General features: G+C 40.4%; 1 protein-coding gene across 2 annotated transcripts in view; it reads right to left on the bottom strand.

Annotated features, from left to right (window-relative positions):
- Positions 1-22206, bottom strand: part of CORO1C (coronin 1C) — a 74129-nt gene that overhangs the window by 15079 nt on the left and 36844 nt on the right. For both annotated transcript variants that reach the window (XM_028116597.2, XM_028116595.2), the window contains exon 3: positions 11404-11526. In XM_028116597.2, coding sequence (XP_027972398.1) covers positions 11404-11526 — 123 coding nt within the window. The remainder of the gene's footprint in view (positions 1-11403; positions 11527-22206) is intronic.

Genomic DNA, 22206 nt, shown 5'->3' with positions numbered 1-22206 from the left:
TACCTGCTTACCACCCCCAGCATTATAGGTTTGCTTTCATCCGGATACACACTATTTTTAGTGAAGGGTTTATGATTAGTCAAACAGCTGCAAACTGAACTTAACTATCTGAATGTAGAGCAGGTCTTGGGTTTTTTTTAACAGAAGGAACGGAAAACTGATTGGATCGAAACCTCAAGTCACTGAGAAACAATTATGAAATGGGACTTCAGTGACTCAACAGGAAATGCATTTTCCAAGCTGAATTCTGACCCGGTCTTCAAAGTGGAGGAGCAGTAATGCCACCTGCCATCTCCAGATGGCACCACGACCACGGGTTGCTGGCTTCTCTTGCAAGGACTCTAACCACAATTAAATACTGTGTTTTCTAAATCCCTGATGAGGCGTGTAGTGATGGAAGGCTTTGTTTATAGTCAGCATTTCCAATCTTAAATATTGAGGGTGAAGCAGAGCCCATAACAGGACTTCACCTTTTCCTGTCTCTAGCTTCTCCCTCATCCATGTTTTCCTTGGATTGCAAGGAAATTTTAATGACAGAGCAAAATTTATTATGTAATTTTTAAAATGAGGAAACTCTCTTCCTTTTTTATCTCACCTTAGCAGATTCAATTGTTCCTAACCCATTTTACCACCTTGGTCACTCCTTCACACAACACATCTCTCGAGTAGCCTCTATAAGGTAGGCCCATTACCAGGAAAGAGGGGAAAGAGTGACTACACACAGAGTCTGCTGTCAAGCAGTTTATAGTCTAACAGAAAGCAGAGACTTCTAAGAGACCAAAAATCGAAGACAAGTGGTATGATGTAGAAGCATGGGGCATGGGCTCCAGAGCCAAAAAGACCCCGCAGGGTTCAAATCCTGCCTGGGACACTTATAGCGATGGTCCTCGGCAAACAACTCGACATCACTGGGCACAGAGGAAACATGAGTACTTATACTTTCTAGGGCTGCTGTGGGAATTACATGAGTTTGTAAGTCCTCGAATAGTGCCTGGCATTCAGTCAATGCCCGCCCCCCAAATGCAGAGGGAGAACAGTACAGTGGTTAAGAACATGGGCTCCAGAACTAGAACAGACTGCCCAATTCCTGATTCTGCCCCATATCAGCTGCATAACATTGGAGACAGTGACCTAAACTTTCTGAGCCTTAAGATTTCCTCATCTATAAAATGGGAATAGTAACGAATCTGCTTTCATTACGGGTTGTTTTAAGAAGTAATGTAGTAATAAGAGTCTAAAGTATTTAGAATAATGCCTGTCATAAGGCAGGCTCTTCCTAAGTGTTAGCCATTGTTAGTGCCTGTATAATGTGCCAGGAAACCACACAGCGTATGTAACCAAAGCTACGCTGGTATAAGGCAAGAGCTACACGAAAATGCAAGTGTCATGAAGTTACCAGTTTTTTTTTTTTAAGATTTTATTTATTTGACAGAGAGAGACACAGTGAGAGAGGGAACACAAGCAGGAGGAGTGGGAGAAGGAGAAGCAGGCTTCCCGCCAAGCCGGGAGCCCGATGTGGGGCTTGATCCCAGGACCCTGGGACCATGACCTGAGCCGAAGGCAGATGTTTAACGACTGAGCCACCCAGGCGCCCCATGAAGTTACCTTCTTGCTATCCAGTCTGGTGCATCCAGGAAGACTCTGAGCAGATAACCTCTAACAATGAACAGGAGTTAGGTGACAGGAAGAAGAGGAAAGAAGGAAGGAGTAACACAGACCCGAGGATTTACAGTGGGAGGTGCCAGTGACTGGAAAAGTCTGTGAAACTAAATGAAAAGATGATGGAACTCTTGCCTTTGCTGGTAAATAAAGGTGGTGGTGTTCTGCACTGTGGACTGTGGGAAAGGGCTGCAAGACCTGTCAACTTTTCCACATAAAGCAGGCATGCCGCTTGGCTGGTGCCCACTGGCCCTACTCACAGGCCCGTCGTTATGTGGCTCTCTGCCCTTTGTAGGGTTGTCTGGGGCTTCCAGGCAATGGCCTTCCTGTTTGGACTCAAGAGGTTTTGCCTCCTGAAGCACAGGGACAACAAAGCAGAACCCCCACTTGGTAGAGCTTTAGTCTTCTTGTGCATTATCTGGGACACAGCCTGGTGTGGCAGAAAGGATGCTGGCCCGAATGCCAGAAGACACAGGCTCCTGACAGAGCTAGGACACTAACTGGCTGTGTTAACATTAAGAAGGGACTTCACTTCTGGGAGCTTCAGTTTCCTTGTTTGATATGGGGCCAGCATCAGCTCTACGTACAGGCGTTAAAGGACGCATCAAAAGAGCTAAAACTTTCTGCATACCTGAAGTACTCCCCTGATGTGAGATACTGCAAACAGGGTGACCTTTAGACAAACCAGTTATTGCCTGGGCTGGTGTTCTAAGCTGTAAAATGGGACACACTCTTGGCCTTACTGTGCTGTTATAATGATTAAATGTAATCATGTACATAAAGGGCTTAGAAAACACAGCTTGGCCAAAAAAAAATGCTTACTATGTTCACGATTATTTTTCCTGCTGTTTACTATGACCCCGCATATGTTTTTAGGTGTGAACACCAGGATTTCTTTCATGAGTGTGGTCTTCAAATTAATTCGGCACTGTACCCAACTATTTAATTCACATCCAAGACAGGATGCGTGAAAGCACTAGTACATGCCTGGACCAATCAGCACAAATGAGAACAGCTCTGATTTCTATGCAGGTCTATTAGCTTTTCTCTGTTCCATGTTTAGCCGCTAAAGCCACTACTCTAAACCAAACAGCTTTTTTTTGAAAAAAAAAAAAAAAAAAAAAAGTCAGTGAGAAGAGAGAAAACAGGCATCAACCATCCTCTGTTGTGCCCAGACTGAGCATCTCAGCACGGCAGGGATAACAAGCTCTCTCTCTCCTCTACTTGATTTTTTGCTTCGTTATGTTTTTTAAATAATACTGTGTATTCCTGAAATTTTCTATTTGGACTAGACATTGCTATGGCAATGTTTTGTTTAAAACAACAAAACAAAACACGTAATCAGTCCCAACGGCTTCCAGATGAAAAAGCGAATCAATCAGTAAAAACCCATCATGGTTCTGGAAAAAAAATAACTTGAAGCACATGTTCAGGAACTAATGTATCACTGGAATCCTTTTCAACATGTGAAATTCTGAAAATGGAAAAAGGACAGCTCGAGAGAACAGTTCTAGTAAGAAAAAAGCGATGAACGGGGCACCTGGCTGGTTCATTCAGTAGAGCATGACACTCTTGATCTCACCACACTGGGTGTACAGATTACTTAAAAAATAAAAAAAAGAAAAAAGTGATGAAAATTAAGAAACTTGGGTTTCTCTTGAAGAGCAATTTTGAAGTGCAATTCATTGATGGTTTTGTTTCTCACAGTGCAAATTTAAAGCACACACAAAGCCTTTCCAGACACTGCTTCCCAACTTTAATCACCCTTCTTGAACTTGCTACTGGTCTAGACATCAGAGTTACAGCCATAAAAAGGGCTATTCTCCCCAAAGGCCCTATTTCTTAAATGCTAAGGAGACCAATTCCAAAGGGAAAATGAAGAAAAGAGATGATCTTAAGAGACAAGCAGAGGCTTACAGACTCTGTAGCAGCCGCAGAGCAGCAGAATCCCCTACAGAAACGGCCTAAATGAACCAGGCTGTTGAGAACATTAGTTTTGGGAAAATCAAGAACTGAAAGCTCATTTCTGATGTGCCCAGGTTATAATAACCACTGGCAAACGGCCCGGATGTAATCTGCACAAAATGGAAATAACATGAAGACCTGCAGAATGACTGAGGAATTCACTCTCATCACCAACTACAACATCACTTCCATTTTTATTTCAAGGCAAAAACTGTATTAAGAAAATCTGTCACAGAAGCAACGATGTGCAAAATAGGGAGTTTACTTCTGTTGACTTCTAGTGTAAGACTGATCTGGGAGAAGGGAAAAGTGTCCATTTGAACTTCATTTGGGACGGCTTAGAACATCTAGCCGGAGACAAGTAAGACAAATACTCTGTTTCCAAGATCTTTCCCTCTCCCAGATCCTGGAAGAAACAATGACTGCAACTCACTGTTTGAATCGGCCATTTCTTACATTTGTGTTTGTTTACTCCCTGCAGATAAGGAACAAACAATGGTGAGTCAACATCATTCACTAAACTTAACTTGGCTGCTCTTTGTATTATTTAAAACAGTAATATTTTCTTGGGGATAACTTTTCCCAAGTCAAATACTCTTAGTAGCCACAATCTTTAAAACTCTCTACAAGAAGATATTGTTGGAGAAAAGAACTCATGGTACGAAAAGTCTGGAAAACCTAGAAGCAGAGCATAATTTCTCGGAGGAGGATTTATATAATTGCTTTCTGCCAGTATAGTCACTGCTTCAAAAAGTAATACATTAAAGGTAAGCTACACCAATATAATTTACTTTCAGACTGCTTAAAGAAGTCATCTGTATGAATGATAAGGAAGATGTGATACACACACACACACACACACACACGCAGGAATATAATGCAGCCTTCAAAAAATGAAATCTTGCCATTTGCAACAACGTGGATGGAACTGGAGGGTATTATGCTAAGTGAAATAAGTCAATCAGAGAAAGACAACTATCATATGATCTCGCTGATATGTGGAATGTGAGAAAAGGGCAGAGGATCACAGGGGAAAAGAGGAAAAAATGAAACAAGACAAAACCAGAGAGGGAGACAAACCATAAGAGACTCTTAATCTTAGGAAACAAACAGGGTTGCTGGAGGGGAGGGGGGTGGGAGGGATGGGGTGGCTGGGTGATGGACACTGGGGAGGGTATGTGCTATGGTGAGCGCTGTGAATTGTGTAAGACTGATGAATCACAGACCTGTATCCCTGAAACAAATAACACATTATATGTTAATAAAAAAAATTAATTTACTTAGAAAATCTTAGTCTACTGTATAGCGCTGTCTGCTGTTCTTATAACAAGAAATATGGCTAATTTTTTTCCCACAAATTAAAAAAAAAATAAAGTCATCCATAAAAGACGAAGGAATGTACCATTAGCCTGAACCTACAATCAAAAGGACATCCTGTCACTGAAACTTGCAAAATTAACAAATCAATGCTTAAATGCTTAGGACTTAATGGAATTAGAACTATAAATACAAGTCTTAAAAATAAATTTAGGGGCGCCTGGGTTGTTGCTGAGTGTCCGACTTGATTTCGGCTCAGGGTTGTGTGATGGAGCCTTTGCAACAGGCTCTCAGCTACGCATGGAGCCTACTTAAGATTCTGTTCCTCTGCCCCTCCTCGCTACACACCCCCCACCCCACAGCATGCATGTGCTCTAAAAAATAAAAAAAAAGTTCTTTATTTAATTCTTTTACAGTTCATTTGACAAAGTGGTTCTATTGTATTTTTTTTTTTACTGAGTATTTGCTAAAGATATTCTTACTGCTATGAAATCACTGTAGGTACAGTGTAAAAAATACTAACTCGTTTTATATTTATAGCTTCCTTCCTGTTGTTATTCTTCTTATTATTATTATTTTACCTGTAAGGCAACTGAGGTTGAGGGCATGTAAGCGGCCTACACACACTCCAAATCCCCATCTTGGGCTTTTCTCGGGATTCTTCTCCTACTAGAATGATGCCTTGTTACACTACCTACTATTTGTAGCTCCTGGGTTACTACCAATAGCCTAGGCTTGGGAAACTACTGAAAGCATTTTTGCTTTAAAAACAAAATGGTATTGGGGCACCTGGCTGGCTCCATCAATAAAGTGGGTGGCCCCTGATCTCAGGGTCATGAATTCGAGCCCCACAGTGGGCATGGAGATTACTTAGAATATCATCATCATAACAATAAAATAAAAATTTTAAAAAATGATGTTGTGTTTGAAACAAATAGGTCTATCATACAGTGTACTTTTACCTTCAGGAGAGCAAAGAAGGAAATGAGGTATTGAGAAGGTAGGGTAGGAAAAATCAACTATTTTTTTAAAATTTCATTTCAACTGCTAAGCTATAAAAGCTTCTTGTAATTGCTCCAGTAACAATAACAAATGATTTGGGGGATATTAAACAATTAAAATATCAGTGCCATACCTAAGGGCTTAAAAAAACAAACTAGGAGGAGGATTTATCTCAAAGCATTATTTAATTTACAAAATGTTCACTCTAGCAATACCAATAAAAGGGAACAGAAGATTCTGGAAGGATGGTGGCGTCAGTGGCAAGCACAGTTTTAGGATCTTCTCAAGTCTCTCTGTACAAACACAGAGCAAACAGATAACAAAACAAAAACCCAGAACTAGGTGATAACCCCCAAATGCAAGTGGGAGGAAGAAAACCACCAACAGCCATATGACCTGTGTGTTATGGGTCTCTTGTGTGGAAAAATCATGGGGCAGCAATGGGGTGCTTCACAAACCTGAGAGTAACAGTGGAAGCAGTGAAGAGAGTTACAGCCATAAAAAGGGCTATTCCCCACAAAGGCCCTATTTTTTAAATGCTAAGGAAGCCAAGCATGAGAGAAGTGAGAGAGAAGCAGTGGAAACTGGGAAGGGTTTTGCCCCCTCCAACAGCAGGCGGGGACAGGGACCTGAAATACAAAGGTCTGAAGGGGCTGGAGCAGTCTAGACCTCAGTCTAGACCCCATACTCTAGAAGTGAACCAGAAAGGGCTCCTTTCTGAGACAGGACCCACAATAAAGAGAAATTCCAAGGACTGGAATCAAATCTGAGAAGGGCAGAAATAAGAGGGACAAAGGAATGAGAAAGGCCAAATAAAAGCAGGCCAGGAAGTCTCAGAAAGCAAGCCACCACGTTTCTGAACACTACCTGAAAAGGACAGAAGGGGGAGCTCTGTGAAGTTAGGTTGGCTATATGAACTGAGCCATCTTCAGGACAACGCATATAAAAATAAGAAAAAAAAGCCAAGGCCCCCCAAATTACTATAAGAAACAAAGAGAACAGGCATTGAATAGTGTCCTACAGACAACAGAAGAATGCTAAGAAGGTGTGCTCAACTAGAAAAACAATCACTATTTCAAAGCAAAACAAAATAAAATCAGAACTTGAAAAACTCAAAAGGTAGCAAAAATTTTTTGAAATTAGAAACAAAAGAAAATTCACTTTAGAAGTGAAGACTAACCAAGAAAGAACACATTGTCAAAAACATAATAATGCCCCCAAAGAAATAAAAGGTAAAAGGCAGAAAAAAGATTAAAGTTCTGAAGCTAATGTAACAAACACGATGTGTCAACTATATTTCAATTAATTTTTTTTTTTAGGGGCGTCTGGGTGGTTTTGAGTGTCTGCCTCCAGCTCAGGTCATGGTCTCAGGGTCCTGGGATCGAGCCCCACATTGGCCTCCCTGCTCAGCAGGGTGTCTACTTCTGTCACTCTCCCTCTCTGCTCTCTCAAATAAAAAGTAAAATCTTAAAAAAATTTTTTAATTAAAAAATAAAATGAACAACAACAACAAAAAGTTGGGAGAGAAACTGACCAATATTGAAGATAGGTAAAGAAGACAAAGCATATGGATTAACAGGAGGAGTCCCTGAAGAAGAAAACCAAGGCAAAAAAAAAAAAAAAAAAAAAAAAAAGAACAAATACTAAGAAATGTAACTGAGAAAACATTCCTGGGAGGGAGAAAAAAGTCCTGAAACCCTATACTGAAGGAACATACCACCAGCCTAGGAATTCCAAGTCAGAATAACCAACAATATTCTAGCAAGATTACTGTATTCTAAGAAAAAAAAAAATCTTATGAACATCTAGGCGAAAAGAACATATGGTTTATAAAGGAGAGAGAACTAAATTATCTGGATTTTTTTTTTTTTGACAGCAACACTTTATGCCAAAAGAAAATGGAATAATATATTTAGATACCCGAGGAAAAACTGTGAGCCAAGGATTTCATATTCAGAAAAACTCACCTTCAAACCTGTAAAGGTCACAGACGAGCTACTATCTATATAGAAGAACCTAAAAAGTACTGTTCCCATGAGCCTTTTCTATCTGATTCCATTCTTTGCAATCTCTCCTCAATGTGGGGCCTGTCCCAGAAGGAAGCACTCTCTGGTTGGGTTCTAGCGTACTAGGGTCTACAATCTACTAGGGAAGGAGCTTTAGAGGATCCAAATGACTAGACAGAGGTGGATGTAAGGACCTATGGAGAGCACTAAATATAGTGACTTACAGAACTAAGAAGGAGAGGCTGTTAAATGTAATGGCTATGTCATCTTGGAATTACAGAGTATATCATTTTTAAAGAGGGAGAACAGAGATAGCACAGATTAAAAAGTTGTGGCTTTTTAAAACTATTTTTTAGTAATCATCAACTAGTGCTCATAATAGTATTTTTGCTCTGAGTCTGTCACATCTATAATATGATAAAGCATGTGAGATCAGGGCTCTCTAATTCACCCTCTGAGTCCTTGAGAACCCGGATTCTCAGTGCAGAAGAAGAGAGATAAAGCTGCAATATTCAAGAGCTTAGGTTAAAACTAGATAGTCCAGAATTTGAACAAGGAATATTAAGATGAAGTCACAAGGTATTTTATTTTTAAATATATATGTAAACTCTAGCCCCATTTACTGCAGTCTTTAAAAAAAAAGATCACCAAAGGGGTGCCTGGGTGGCTCAGTCGATTAAGGGTCTGCCTTCAGCTCAGGTCATGATTCCGGAGTCCTGGGATCGAGTCCCACATCGGGCTCCCTGCTCAGCGGAGAGCCTGCTTCTCCCTCTCCCTATGCCCCTCCCCCTACTCGTGCTTTCTCTCACTCACTCTCTCAAATAAAATCTTTAAAAACAAATGATCACCATGGTAACAATGAGCATTCCTAGCATCCAAACTGATCTAGAAATTCCATTTTCCATTAAAAGAAGCCAGAGCTTCTGGGAGAAATGGCTGATATGACGTGTGGGTGAAGAGATGTCTAAGATGAGCCTGAACACCTTAACATACCAAATGCAGGGAAGTTACCAGAAACGAGGGTTTGTCAAAAGAACTCAGGAGGGGCGCCTGGGTGGCCCAGTCGTTAAGCGTCTGCCTTCGGCTCAGGTCATGATCCCAGGGTCCTGGGATCGAGCCCCGCATCGGGCTCCCTGCTCCGCGGGAAAGCCTGCTTCTCCCTCTCCCACTCCCCCCGCTTGTGTTCCCTCTCTTGCTGTCTCTCTCTCTGTCAAATAAATAAATAAAATCTTTAAAAAAAAAAGAACTCAGGAAACTCGAAGAAGTTCCCATTAACAAAGACTGGACGACCTGAGCTTTGAGGTAAGAACTGTAATGAATCAAAACCCATGAAATACGTTCAAATCCATGAGCTCAAAATGAAATGAAAATGGGGGTGGGGGTGGGGAGAACCAGTTAACTGGTCATCTTCTGAGAAAGACAGAACCAATTCATTATCTTGAAAACTGGGTAAATAAAAGTTAAGAATCAATCATCTATCCTACTTTCCTATATGAACAGTACTACTGGGCAACCAAATAGTAGATAAGAGGGGGCATCACCTTACAATTTTTACCAGCTAAAAACTGACAACACAATAACAGAATTTAACATTACCATTTTGTGACCCCTAAGGATTTGTGGGATCTGAGCGGTGAGCATCGAGAGCTGCACAAATCAAAAAAGAACGAAGACCAGACATCTCGGTACCAAGGGCCTCTTGATGGAAGAACGTAACACTAGCTATAGTCTTGCTGAAAGGATTGAACCTGAATCTGATCACACTTCAGGATCCAGCTGCCAGTTTGTGGGGAGTTCAGAGGACAGAGGAGCATGTTGAACTGCACTATTAGCGTGCAATCACCAAAAACTAGATGCGGCTCAAAGGTCAGGCTTCCACATCAGATTCATTGTTAAGGACAAGAAAACAATGGAGGAGGAACCTACAGATTACAAAAGACTTACAAGACATATCAAGTTCTTTAAGCTAGCAAGACTAAGCCATAGTGTCTAGAAATGCATGCTGGGGTGACTAAAACCATGAAGAACAGCAAGGAAGGAAGTATTCGAAGAGTGGGAGTAGTGATTACTTTAGGAGGGTGGGAGGGGTTATGACAGGGATGCAGCACATGTAAGTGTCTGGGAAGGCTGGCTAAATTCTATTTCCTGACCTGGGTGGTGGTTAGAGGGTATTCCCTTCACTGAACTTCCTTCCCTGTTTAGCATGTTTTATAATTTAAAAAGGGTGTTTTTAGATGAATCAAACCTACTTCTTCAGGAAAAGTTAAGTCTCAGTTTAAGATTTTTGGCATCAGTGGTCTAAATAATGTTCCTTTCCCTTAGTAAAATGTGTCTGCCGCCATGAAAATGATCAATTTAGCCAGGTACACTAAGTGGAACAACTCCTTTTAACAGCAGCATATTTCATTATAATCTGACTTGGCTGCCAAAATTATGAGATCACAGGAGGAGTTATCCTCAGCCAAAAGTCCACGAGGAAAAATGGGTAAATGTTTAACTGACACAGTGAGGAATTAATTTGTGTTTATGTAAAATAATTTTAATTAATAAAACTTTCCAGACAATGTTTCTAAGTCTGGCTCAGTCCAGAGAAAATAAGGAGGGTAATAGCAGTAGTGTGGGTCTCCAGGCTCTGCACCGGACATGCACGAGACTGCCTGCAACTGACCAAGGGAGCACCTTTACTTCTTTCTGCTCTCAGTGCATTATTCCCCATCTGTACTTACGGTAGTCTTTCAACATATTTTGGGCTAGGATTAAGAATTGATCCAAACTAGTAATTACATTTTAAGGCTAAGAAGAACATAATCAAGAATAAGAAGCTTTACATTAAAAAGTATCCCAAAGCCTGGTTTCACACATAATCTACTTTTGGAATCTAAATAAGGGAACGTAAAGAACTTAAATATCTTTCATGTTGTTTGTGTAGCTTCATAAAAAAGACTTTCTTGGGTTCGACTAGACAGAACATACCTTCTGATCTTAGCTTGGAAATAAGCACCTTACTTATCGCAAAACTTTACTATTTCCCAGTATCTGTCACATATCCCATTTTTTATGTATAACCTTTGGCATTTTCTATGTATAACCTTCCACTATATAATACGCCATTCATGCTAGAAGTTTTTTCTCTCCTTTTGAGGGAGGGAGAGGACTTGTGAATCAATGGCATTCACAGAATGCCACAGAGCAGATGTGACAACTGTCAGTAAGCACGCATACATGCACACCCATACAAAAGAAGAAAGACAATACAGTACAAGGTCTCTGATATAAAGGCTTACAAGAGGCTCATCTATAGATACGTGTTCATGTCACTCAATCAGTGTATAATCTGATGGACAATCGAAACTGCTCTGACTTTCTGCTTTTCAAGCCCCTGCACACACACTCTTTTTAGGAGCAGTAGGTGGGTCTCACTGGCCTGGGTGCATGCCACACCCTGGGAGCTTACCATAACCGTGCAGTCCTCTGAGCCACTGGCAATGACCTGATCATTATGTGGGCACCAGTCTATGTCAAGCACCGGTCCTGTGTGGCCACATACTGTAGGGTAGGATTTGTCGATTCGACCAGTCTGAAAGAAGAGAGAAACAAATCTCCTATAAGTAACACCAACACCACAGAGTTTGTGTGTTTTCTCAAACCCATTTTTCTTTTGTTACCTCCACCCCAAACTCTCCAGTGTCTACATATGATGACATTCACATCGGTCAGTGTCAACTAGTAGGAACTGTCAACTTGCATTTCTAGAAATAGCTACTGCCAAGGACACTCTCCGCCAAATTAAAAGGATCCAAATTTCTAGAAGCACAAAGGTTTTATTTAATCAACTGGGTTAATAGACACAGCAAACGAAAATACAAAATCTTTTCACCAAAATACAATTTGTAAATTATAAGTGTGTTTTTACTATTAAAAAAACCCTTGGTATTATTTTAAATGTTAAATATAACTTTTAATATAATTAACTAATACCCTTGAATATAACAAATTACCAGTTCTGGAAATGAATGGCATTGTGAGCACACTAAGTTAGGATAATAAAAAGAAATGCTTTAGCTATTGCTCACAGGCTAAAGGACATACTTTATTTTAATGTCTTAGTCTCTTCACTATCTTCAAATCAACACAAGAGCCAGCCAGATCATCTAATTAACACCAGCTTGGATCTCACCCATTATCTGGTCCACATCTCATTAAGAATACAATTATCAATACTGGTTAAGTAGCCATCATAATATGCTCATGTTATACATTTGAATCTAACAAAGTCAATCTGGCTTATCAAGCCAATTTTGTTTAACCAAGACAAATGCTTTTGTTAACAAGTATATAAAGGCTATTTCCTTTTTTAAACCAGGTTAATGCCAGTCCATGCTGAAGTCCTATATGCTCTAAAAGCAGGCATACAAAAAGGAATCACTGCCAAGCAAAACTGAACCTATTTTTTGTTGTTGTTTTTCTCCTGTTATGGCAAGTCATCACAACATTGAGGCAAGGCTTCTCGGAAATTTTTCAAGATCAAGAAATTCTATGATTTCTCCACTTTGACTCAACTGTGGAAATCTCCAGAGAAGCAGTACGCTACACGCAAAGACCACAGTATCCAGTCAGTCAGATTGGGTTCAAATCCAGGCTCTATTGTTTCAACAGCAGACGACCTTAGGCAACTCATATAATCTCTCTGAGCTTCATCTTATCACCTGTGAAATGAGTAACAAGAATACTTATCTCCCAAGATTACTGTTAGGATCAGATGAAATAAAGTTTTTTGGCAAACCATAACTTAGTATTACAATTATCTGTGTAAGGTATGTAAAAAATTTAATTTCAGTTGTACCTCAGAGATATTGAAATTCTGGTCCATATCACTGCAATTAAAGCAAGTCAAATGACGTTTTTGATTTCCCAGGGCACATAAAAGTTATATTTACACCATACTGTAACCTACGAAGCATGGGATAGCATTATGTCTAAAAAAAATACAATAGATAGACCTTAATTAAAAAGTACTTTATTGCTAAAGAACACTAACCACTAACCATCATCAAACCGTCTAACAAACAGTTATGAAAAAATCTGGGGGCGCCTGGGTGGCTCAGTCGTTAAGCGTCTGCCTTCTGCTCAGGTCATGATCCCAGGGTCCTGGGATCGAGCCCCGCATCGGGCTCCCTGCTCTGCAGGAAGCCTGCTTCTCCCTCTCCCACTTCCCCTGCTTGTGTTCCCTCTCTCGCTGTGTCTCTCTCTGTCAAATAAATAAATAAAACCTTAAAAAAAAAAAAAAGTCTGAAGTATTCCAAGAATAACCAAAATGTGACAAAGAGACATGAAGTGAGCAAATACTATTGGGAAAATGGCATCGAAAGACTTGCTCCACACAGGATTGCCACAGACCTTCAGTTTGTAAAAAAACAAAAAAACAAACAAAAAAACACATAGTACATGAGAAGTGCAGTAAATGAGGTAAGCCTGGATAGTGCTTAGAATATAGTAAATACTAAATAAAAAACTACTGTCACTTATTATTAGTTTTATATATATATATATATTAATTTACTCCATCAAGAACTACAAATATGTGTCCTTTATGAACTTTCAGGGGCCAGACACTGTGCTGAGTACCAGAGATACAAAAGTAAACAGGGCAGCTCCATCCTGGCTGAACGTGGAGTCCAATTAAACCACCAATTCCAGCGCAGCATGAGACACGCTCCACCAGGACAGGCACGGGTGGCAGGGACACAGAGGGGGACATTCAACCAGGCCTGTGGGGGTCACAGGTCAAGAATTCTAAACTGAGGTGTGGAGATGGCCCTGTCCACAGACCTAAAGCCTGGGTTTTTCACATGCTCATTTCCCCTTGCAAATCGGATTCAACCCCTTTTGGATCTCCAGAATTGCATAACCAAAAAAGGAATCCTAGAAGAAAATGCCAACAAACACATCATATAGCATGCAGGTGTTTGTTATGAGGACAGGCCCTATGGGTCATTTACAGGCAGCAAAGCACAAGGGGCTGGGAACCAGACTGCCTGGGTTGGCAGCGTGGCTCCATCCTTTTCCAGGCTCTGAGGCCCTGGCCAAATGACTTCATCTTCCAACGTCATTTCCTCATCCATAGAATGAGAATGTTACAACTCCTTCTGTAAGAGCTGATGTGAGGATTAACTGGAGACAATCAAAGTAAAGGACTTGGTACTACTTTCCCAGCACCTGAAGGGCGCAATAAACGTTACCCCAAATTGAACTGCTGGAATCCACTCTATCATATCCCTGATTGCGTCTTTCCTTAAAGAAGCAACTGCTACTAAACACCTTAGGCAGGTGGTTCTCCCTAGCCCCCTCCCTGCATCCTCACAGAAACCATGTGAGTAACCCAGCCTTGAAGCTACTGCCTGCCACCCCCTGACATTCTACTGCTAAAGCAGGTGGTAATGGAACTCACAGGTGTCCATTTTATTTGAAATATAGAATACGAAATTATAACATGAACATTACATTAAATCCACCAGCTAAAAGAGAGCGTGTCTTAGATTAGATTAAAACCAGCTACAAGACATGTTTAAAAAATAATACAGCAATTAAACTGAAAACTAAAAAGGTCACTAAAAGGAGGGGAAGGGTATAAAAATATGTACCAGCCAGCTATGCTAGAACAAACTGACTTTAAGGTGTGACGCATTATTAAAGATTAATGTCACTACTTAACATTTAAACAATTCACTGGGATACTACAGTCACTATGAACTTTAACTCATCTAACGACATAGATTCAAACTAATTATAGCAAAAGCTGACAGAACCAGGAAGAGAAAATGACAAAGCCATAATCTTAGAAGATGTTAACAACGACTTACTCTCAAGCAAACAGACAAAAATTAGCATGAATATAGAAGACTCTAGCAAGTAACAAGCTTGATCTAATGGATGTATCCGGCCTTGGAGCCAATATTTTAAAATAAACATTTTTTTTTCAAGCACACATTAAACATTACCTCTTTAAAATGACCAATTAGAGGATACCACAAAGCAAATCTCACAAAATACCAAAGAATCAATATCCTGTGGCCCATTTTCAGAGTATAATGCAATTCAATTAAAAATTAACAGAAAAATGTATAAACCCAAAATCCCCAAGGCATCAGAAAAAAATTTTTTTATTTAATTAATTAATTTATTTTTTGACAGAGAGAGAGACAGCGAGAGAGGGAACACAAACAGGGGGAATGCGAGAGGGAGAAGCAGGCTTCCCGCCAAGCAGGGAGCCCAACGCGGGGCTCGATCCCAGGACCCCAGGATCATGACCCAAGCCAAAGACAGACACCCAACAACTGAGCCACCCAGGCGCCCCTGAAAAAATATTAAATTTACTAAATTCTTCACACACAAAATTATAATGGCCAATAGAAAAAGGTTAAAACTGATCAATAAACACATGACATTTCACAATTCATGGGACAGAACTAAAACAGATCTCCTTAATGGAAAATCAGTAGCCTTAAACGCATATATACAAAAGGTCTGAAAATTAAGGAGCTAAGCATGTAATGAGAAGTTAGAACATACACAGAGCACACCCAAAAATGTAAAATTATGAGAAGAAATTAACAATAAAATAAATAAGCCAGATTGACACAACAGAATAGGAAAAGAGAACACAAATACCAGGAATTTAAAAAGGGACATAACTTACAAATATGGTGTAAATTTACATGACATGAAAATACTAGGAATAACATCTGAAAACACTAGATGAGATAGGCAATCTCCTAGGGAAAAAAAAATATTGTAGCAAAACTTTTTCAATAAATAAAAAACCTGAATAGACCCATAACCATAAAAGAACCAGCAACAAAAGTCCACATATTATCCACCTCCCCATCAATCATGTAACACCAAAAGCCACTAGGCCCAGATGGTTTTACTGGAGAGCTTTACAAAACACTCAAGGAAGACATCATCTCAGACAAAACTTCCCAGAGAACAGAAAAGAGGAGCACCACTGAACTCATTATGTAAGGAAATGTACCACCCTGACACAAAGGACGGTATAAGAAAGAAAAATTGAAGCCCATATGACAAATACTGATGCAAACTCCCCTCAAAAACAACAACTAAACCAAACTCAGCAGTGTGTGTTGTTCTCAAAAAACATGAGCAAGAGTGGAAAGACAAGTTCCAGACAGAGAAAATATATATGCAACATCCATACCAAAGCCAACAAACAACCTAACAGAATAATGGCAAATGGTATTGAGCACAGAATTCCCAGGGAAGGAAACCTGAACAGCATATAGATGTAAGGAAAGATACTGCTCTCCCTGGTAATCAGGGAGCTACAGATTAAAATAAGGTAACATTTTACACCTATTAAAATTGGCAACAATTTAGAAGTCTAAATACAAGTGTTGCCAAGGATGTCAGGAAAGAGGAACTCAAAAACACCTGGAGATTTTCCTGCTACAGTACTTTTTGAGAGCAATCTGGAAACAGGTGGAAGTGAAGATGCCCACCACTGAGCAATACCACGTGGCACTGGGTGGTCTGTGGGAGAGAAAGGTTCCCATGTTTGATACAGAAAGGACATTAAGGGCAGCATCATTGGGAATAGTGAAAAAAAGCAGAAGCAATTTAACTGTCCTTGGTATGGAAATAAATATCACTTATGTAAAAGTTTAACACATATAAAATAACCTATATATAGATACACATGTAATAAAAGTACACATCCCACCTCTGAGGAAATGGATACCCGGGAAGGAGAAGAGGAGGAAAGAGGAATGGAATTTTAGCTACATCTGTTATGCTTTATTGTTTTTCAAAAACAGGAGATATGAAACGAACAGGGCAAAATATTAACATCTGTTTAACCTTGTGGGTGAGAACATGAGTGTTCTATTATTTTTCCTATCTTTTAAAAAATAATTAAAATATAATAAAGTTGAGAAACACACCAATGTATTGTTATTCCCCACCACCACCACCACCACCACCACCACCACCACCACCAATGTACTGTTATTAATTTTACATTAAAAGATCTTTACTTCCTAGGAAAAAATGTTTTTCTATCTGAACTGTTTTATCTCAGAGTCTTTGCATCCTTACGCTCTCCCCAGCAAACCATGTCTGGCATCTCTGATGGCAAAGTATAGTCACTAAACTCTGAATTTCCAAGGACACAAAATAATTTTTTCCAATCTGGGTTAAGAAGAGCTTTTGCTCAGATACACAAAAATTTTGAGGGCAATTTGGAAGTACTAATACAAGTTGTTCTTAATTCTACTGAGAAGTTTACTAAATGACTTCCTTTTTAAGGTAAAAATTACACAATTCTGGCAAAAAGATATTGGCCAGTATTGTTCAGTCAAGTCAGACATTTAAGAATAGGAGTAAGCCTAGCTGCCGTTCTCAGCTTCGTGCTGACAAGTCCATAGCATCAAAGCACTAAAGAGCCTAATGTTTTCATAGGAACTTGAATGTCATTTAAAGAGCAACTGCCGCCAACTGCCCATCTTCCTATCAAAAACAAGTAATAGTAAAAACAGCTAACACTTGGGGTGCCTGGGTGGCACAGTTGCGTAAGCGTCCGACTCTTCGTTTAGGCTCAGGTCATGATCTCAGTGTCGTGAGATCAAGCTGAGTCAGGCTCCGTGTTCAGCGTGGAGTCTGCCTGTCCCTCTCCCTCTGCTCCAACCTCCCCACTCCCTGCTGCGTGCATGCTCTCGCTCTAAAATAAATAAGCAAATAAATTAATTTTTTTAAAAAGTAGCTAACACTTTCAAAAATCTTCTATTTCATGCGAGGAACTGTATGAAGACCTTCAGATCTTCATTGTCACAAAGCTGCTTTATGACATAGCAACTTTATTATCCCCATCTTCTAAATAAAGAAATGGAGTGAAGAAGCAGAGACCTAAAACATCACTGACCATCCAGCCATACTAGATTTCCATAGGGAAAGAAAATTCCCACTAGGCCACGGGTTGTGAAAAGGGCATGAAAGTAATGTTAAAATTATTGGCAGCTGGTCATCAGAAACAAGAGTTAATAAAAAATGATACCCTGCCAACAGCTGTTTCCTCTGGTTGTAACATCATCACAAATCCTTACAACAAATAAAACGGGAAAGTACCATCATGTTGCAGCAGAACAAAAAGGGAATCGACTAAATGTCTGATAGTGATAGAGGAACAAAAAGGGAAGAAGTGCGAGAAGAACTGGCATTTTAAATGCACACTGACTGTTTTACATACAGGATGCTCACCACACACAATCCAGGGTCAGCTATCTCGATTTCAAGGGCTTATACCCCTGAATATCTTCTTATCCATATCAAAATCAATCAAAAGAGAAGCATATTTTACCCAATGAGTATACATTATTAAAAGGGCAGAGCTGGGCAATTATAAACTGCTGAGCGTGCGAGTACATGGAAACTGGAGGAAACCATACAATACTGGCCTTATATGGTAAAGATGTGGACGCATCGTTTCTGAGAAACATTTTGCACGAGGATCTAATGAAAATGCATTTCTTGTTCATACCCATGACACATCCTCATTCATCATGCAGTGAATAGGCCGAGGAATCCATGTCTAATTGCTGGCTTGTGAAGGACCACTCAGAAGAGACATCCACTGCCAGTCACGGTGACAACACAGCTCACCTGCACCTCTAAGCAGCAAATATAAGTGAATGCTGAGGCTGGAAAAAAGAGTTACAAGAATTTAATGCCCGCCTTTTTTTTTTTTTTTTAAACTAAATGGTGACTTATTTTAAGTACTACCTATCAGTTTTCCAAGGCTTACATATAGAGTAATTTCATTTACTAACTAATCAGGTCACTGTCTCATTAAGGATGTATCACACCTCAGCTTCACGATCTAGAATATCACTCCTTTTCTAGCATGGAATTGAAAGTTTAGCTGCAAACAGTCTGCCACCACTTAGAGTCCCTGCTTCAAATAATGTTTAAAAACTTATCAATTACTTACTAGTCCCTGCCACTTGTCACAAGAGAGCTCTTATTGTACCTCTCTAGCTAAAACTCCAAGTGCTGGGAATGGCCAGCAAGTCAACTCAAGTAGCAAAATGACCAAGGTTACCAATAGCGCTGGCCCCGTGCCTAGTTCATAAACTTGTGGCATATCAGTGAAATAGGTCACAGCACCGGCTTAGGGACTGTCATTATCTAAAAGATCTAGTGGTCTGCCCAGGGGCCAGCAACATGAGCCCCAGGGAAAATTCAGCCTCCAAAGTGTGCGCACAGCTGGTACAGGGGAGTGGGTGACAGCAGTTTCCATGTGGCTGGCCCGAGCGGAGGCTGACAGCTTTGCCATGTTCCAGCCAGCAACCCTCATGGTGGCAGAAAACCATCTAGACAGTGGCACTATCATTTACTTTGGGTTTGGGGAAAGTTCTCAAAAATTTCAAAGCAGCCACAAAACTCAACAGAGCTCCTGGAAACTGATGCTTCAACTAAAACCAGAGTTAGGCAACGCTTTCCTCCAATAGGCATTTTTGAGGAGGGGAAAGTAAAAATCAAAATTTAAGCACCAGTAAATACATTATCTCACTGTTCCAAGAAGGAATGCTTGTGATTTTAAATAACCTTGCAAATACATTCCTCCTGAGGCATATAAAATTCAGCGTAACGCTAACGGTATTTCTAGTTGTTAAAGATATTTCCCATCAATTTCAATGGGAAACCGTAACTTTTCCCACTTACATCTCACGGCGTATCTTATTTATTTCTCACACCTCATGTCAAAAAGGAATCCATACTTAGGATGTGCACTCATCCTACATGCCAAAGGCGGTACTGTGCAATCAAAAAACTCTAAATATGCATGAACAAAAGTGTACAGAAGTCTTCTCACAGATCTGTTTCTATAAAGGAGCTCCACTCTGCAATGTGTTTTTAAAGGAGCTGATGGTATATCACAGAGGAACCTGCACACATTTTCACCCTCCCAAACTCTCAAAATTCAACATTGGGAAGCTTGCCCATATGACCTCTGCATTATATAAAAGATTATTCAGAATGACTGTTTCTTAATGTAACCACAACCCCTAACATGGTAACTGTTTTCAATGCACACATTAGCTTGCTCAATATTAGGCTGAAGATACTACCAAACTGGGGCTACGTGAACATCTAGTGGGTCCTTCAAAATGTACCATTTTGTTAATTAAAGCCACACAGCACTTTAACCAGCAGACTCACTCTTTCTCACAATAACCTAGGTCTCCAAAAAAGTTAATCAACTTCCACGGTGTTAAAAAGTGACACGTGTTAATTTTTATCAGTCAAATCAAGTATTCCCCTTTACGATGCTCCACCTATCCCACGTATGGGGTCTTTCTAGCTGACATCCTGGAGTTCAGTCATGCAGACCCCGACTGTTCCAGGGTGCGTGCAGGCTTCTGACGGCAGTCCACACCGTCCCCTTCATCTAGTCCTGCATGGCAGCTTCCCAGCGCCTTTCCAACTTCTGACCTGCAGTTATCTCATCCAGCCGCTTTATCATCTGTGCTTATTATCCAGACTGACTTCACCACCCTCGGATATAAATGCCTAAAAAGCCCCTCCCTATCCTGACTCAAGGAACAAGAGACAAAGATTTTCCAAACTGTCCATCCGTATTTTATATTCATATATTTTAGGGAAAAAATACTGATCAAAATCACTTTATGTGCCCAAAGTTCAATAACTTTATCATTCTGTCCATACTTTAAAAGACCTTCTGTAAGGCACTGATAATGACTCCTTACTGGCCTCCGAGTAGTACACTGAGAATTCTTGAACTCTCGGCAAGGAGAATGGTAAGTCAAACATGTGCTCGGAAGCAAAGGAAAAGTTTTCAGCCCAGGCATAAGGGCTCCATTCACACTGTGCAGAGTTCAAAGGAGTCCAAAAAGGATGTCTATTGAAGTTTTTTTTCAACTTCCTTTTTCTTTTATCAGTATTATTTATGTGGATACATGTTCTGTCGAAATCTCTTCGGGCCCTATTGCTCCACATGAAGAAGCTACAGAGTCAGTGATAGTGGGACAGGGTAGAGTGGCACAGGCAACGTGACAGGGACTTCTGCAGCAGACTGAGGCACACAATATATGTCTTGTCGACAAGCTGGCTACCGAGAGTGACAGCTCCTGACCTGGGACTAATACATTCTGAGGAGGTTTTACTTTAAGGGAACCCAAAACACCAACCTTGAGGGGAAGTGGAGGCGCCCTGGAATCAAGCACACAGGTTGGGTTACCCAGTGCCGTCAAGTAAGCGAGATCCTAGAGCTGCCAGAGAGAGGCAGTGTGGCTCTGTAGAGAGCTCACCTGCCTGCAAGCAAAGAACAACAGGCTTTATGGGCATAAGAAAAAATGCCAAGCAAATTACTTGGCATCACGGGTTGTCTTTAAAACCTGGGTCTAATACCACATAGGCCATTTTAAAAGTCCATTAAGAATATGAGGGAAGTTACTGTAAAACTATGGATTTCACGATCAGAAAGCAAAGCAGTTGGAAGTTAACGTTTCCTTGCTCAACCACGCCTAAATACGCAACAGTGCACAGAGACACTGTATTTCCTAACTTAACAATTTATAAAGTGAAAACTTCATCACTACAGACAAGTAATTCCATAATTTCTGGTCTGAGAATAAACAAAAACTAGGAATCCAAGATGAGGTAGAACCTAGTCAAAATAAAATTCAGCTCGAAAGCAAAAGCTGAAAAGCAAAATAACTACTGACGTTAAGCGCAAATATAGGAAATTAAAACAAATCAATTTCAAATCAGAAAGGAGAGTAATCAGTTGCCTAACCCCCTGTACTCAGCGAGTGACACGGGATTTCTCCCCGAGGATCCTCTGTGAATGACTGTCCAGGGCTTCCCAGGGCTACCCCTTTCAGTCCAAGGGCTACCCCTTTCAGTCCAAGCTCTGCAGTCAGTTACACACAAGCTTCAGAGGAAAAATCCACCCTCCCTGAAGTAGAGCTGAAAACCAGAAAAACATTGGAGCTTTTTTTAAAGGTGAATGCCTTGGGCTCTGTGGCCAAGGCAGTTCCCATCTTGCAGCAGTTATGAACAAGCAGGAGGATGGGAGGATAGACCCAGTTCAGCAGACTGTATCATTTACTCATGACTTAAAACTCAGCCAGAAAAGAAACCCAAGTCACTGTTCCTCTAAGAAAGCCAACACGTGCTCCATCACTCACCCTCCCAGCTCAGCCTCCCCTGGACTCAACTCAGG

Source organism: Eumetopias jubatus, unplaced genomic scaffold (assembly GCF_037043125.1).
Source record: "Eumetopias jubatus isolate StellerSeaLion01/CBP00866 unplaced genomic scaffold, mEumJub1_p1.0 scaffold_16, whole genome shotgun sequence".
Classification (NCBI taxonomy): Eukaryota; Metazoa; Chordata; class Mammalia; order Carnivora; family Otariidae; genus Eumetopias; species Eumetopias jubatus.
This window is presented reverse-complemented; position numbering and strand designations above follow the sequence as displayed.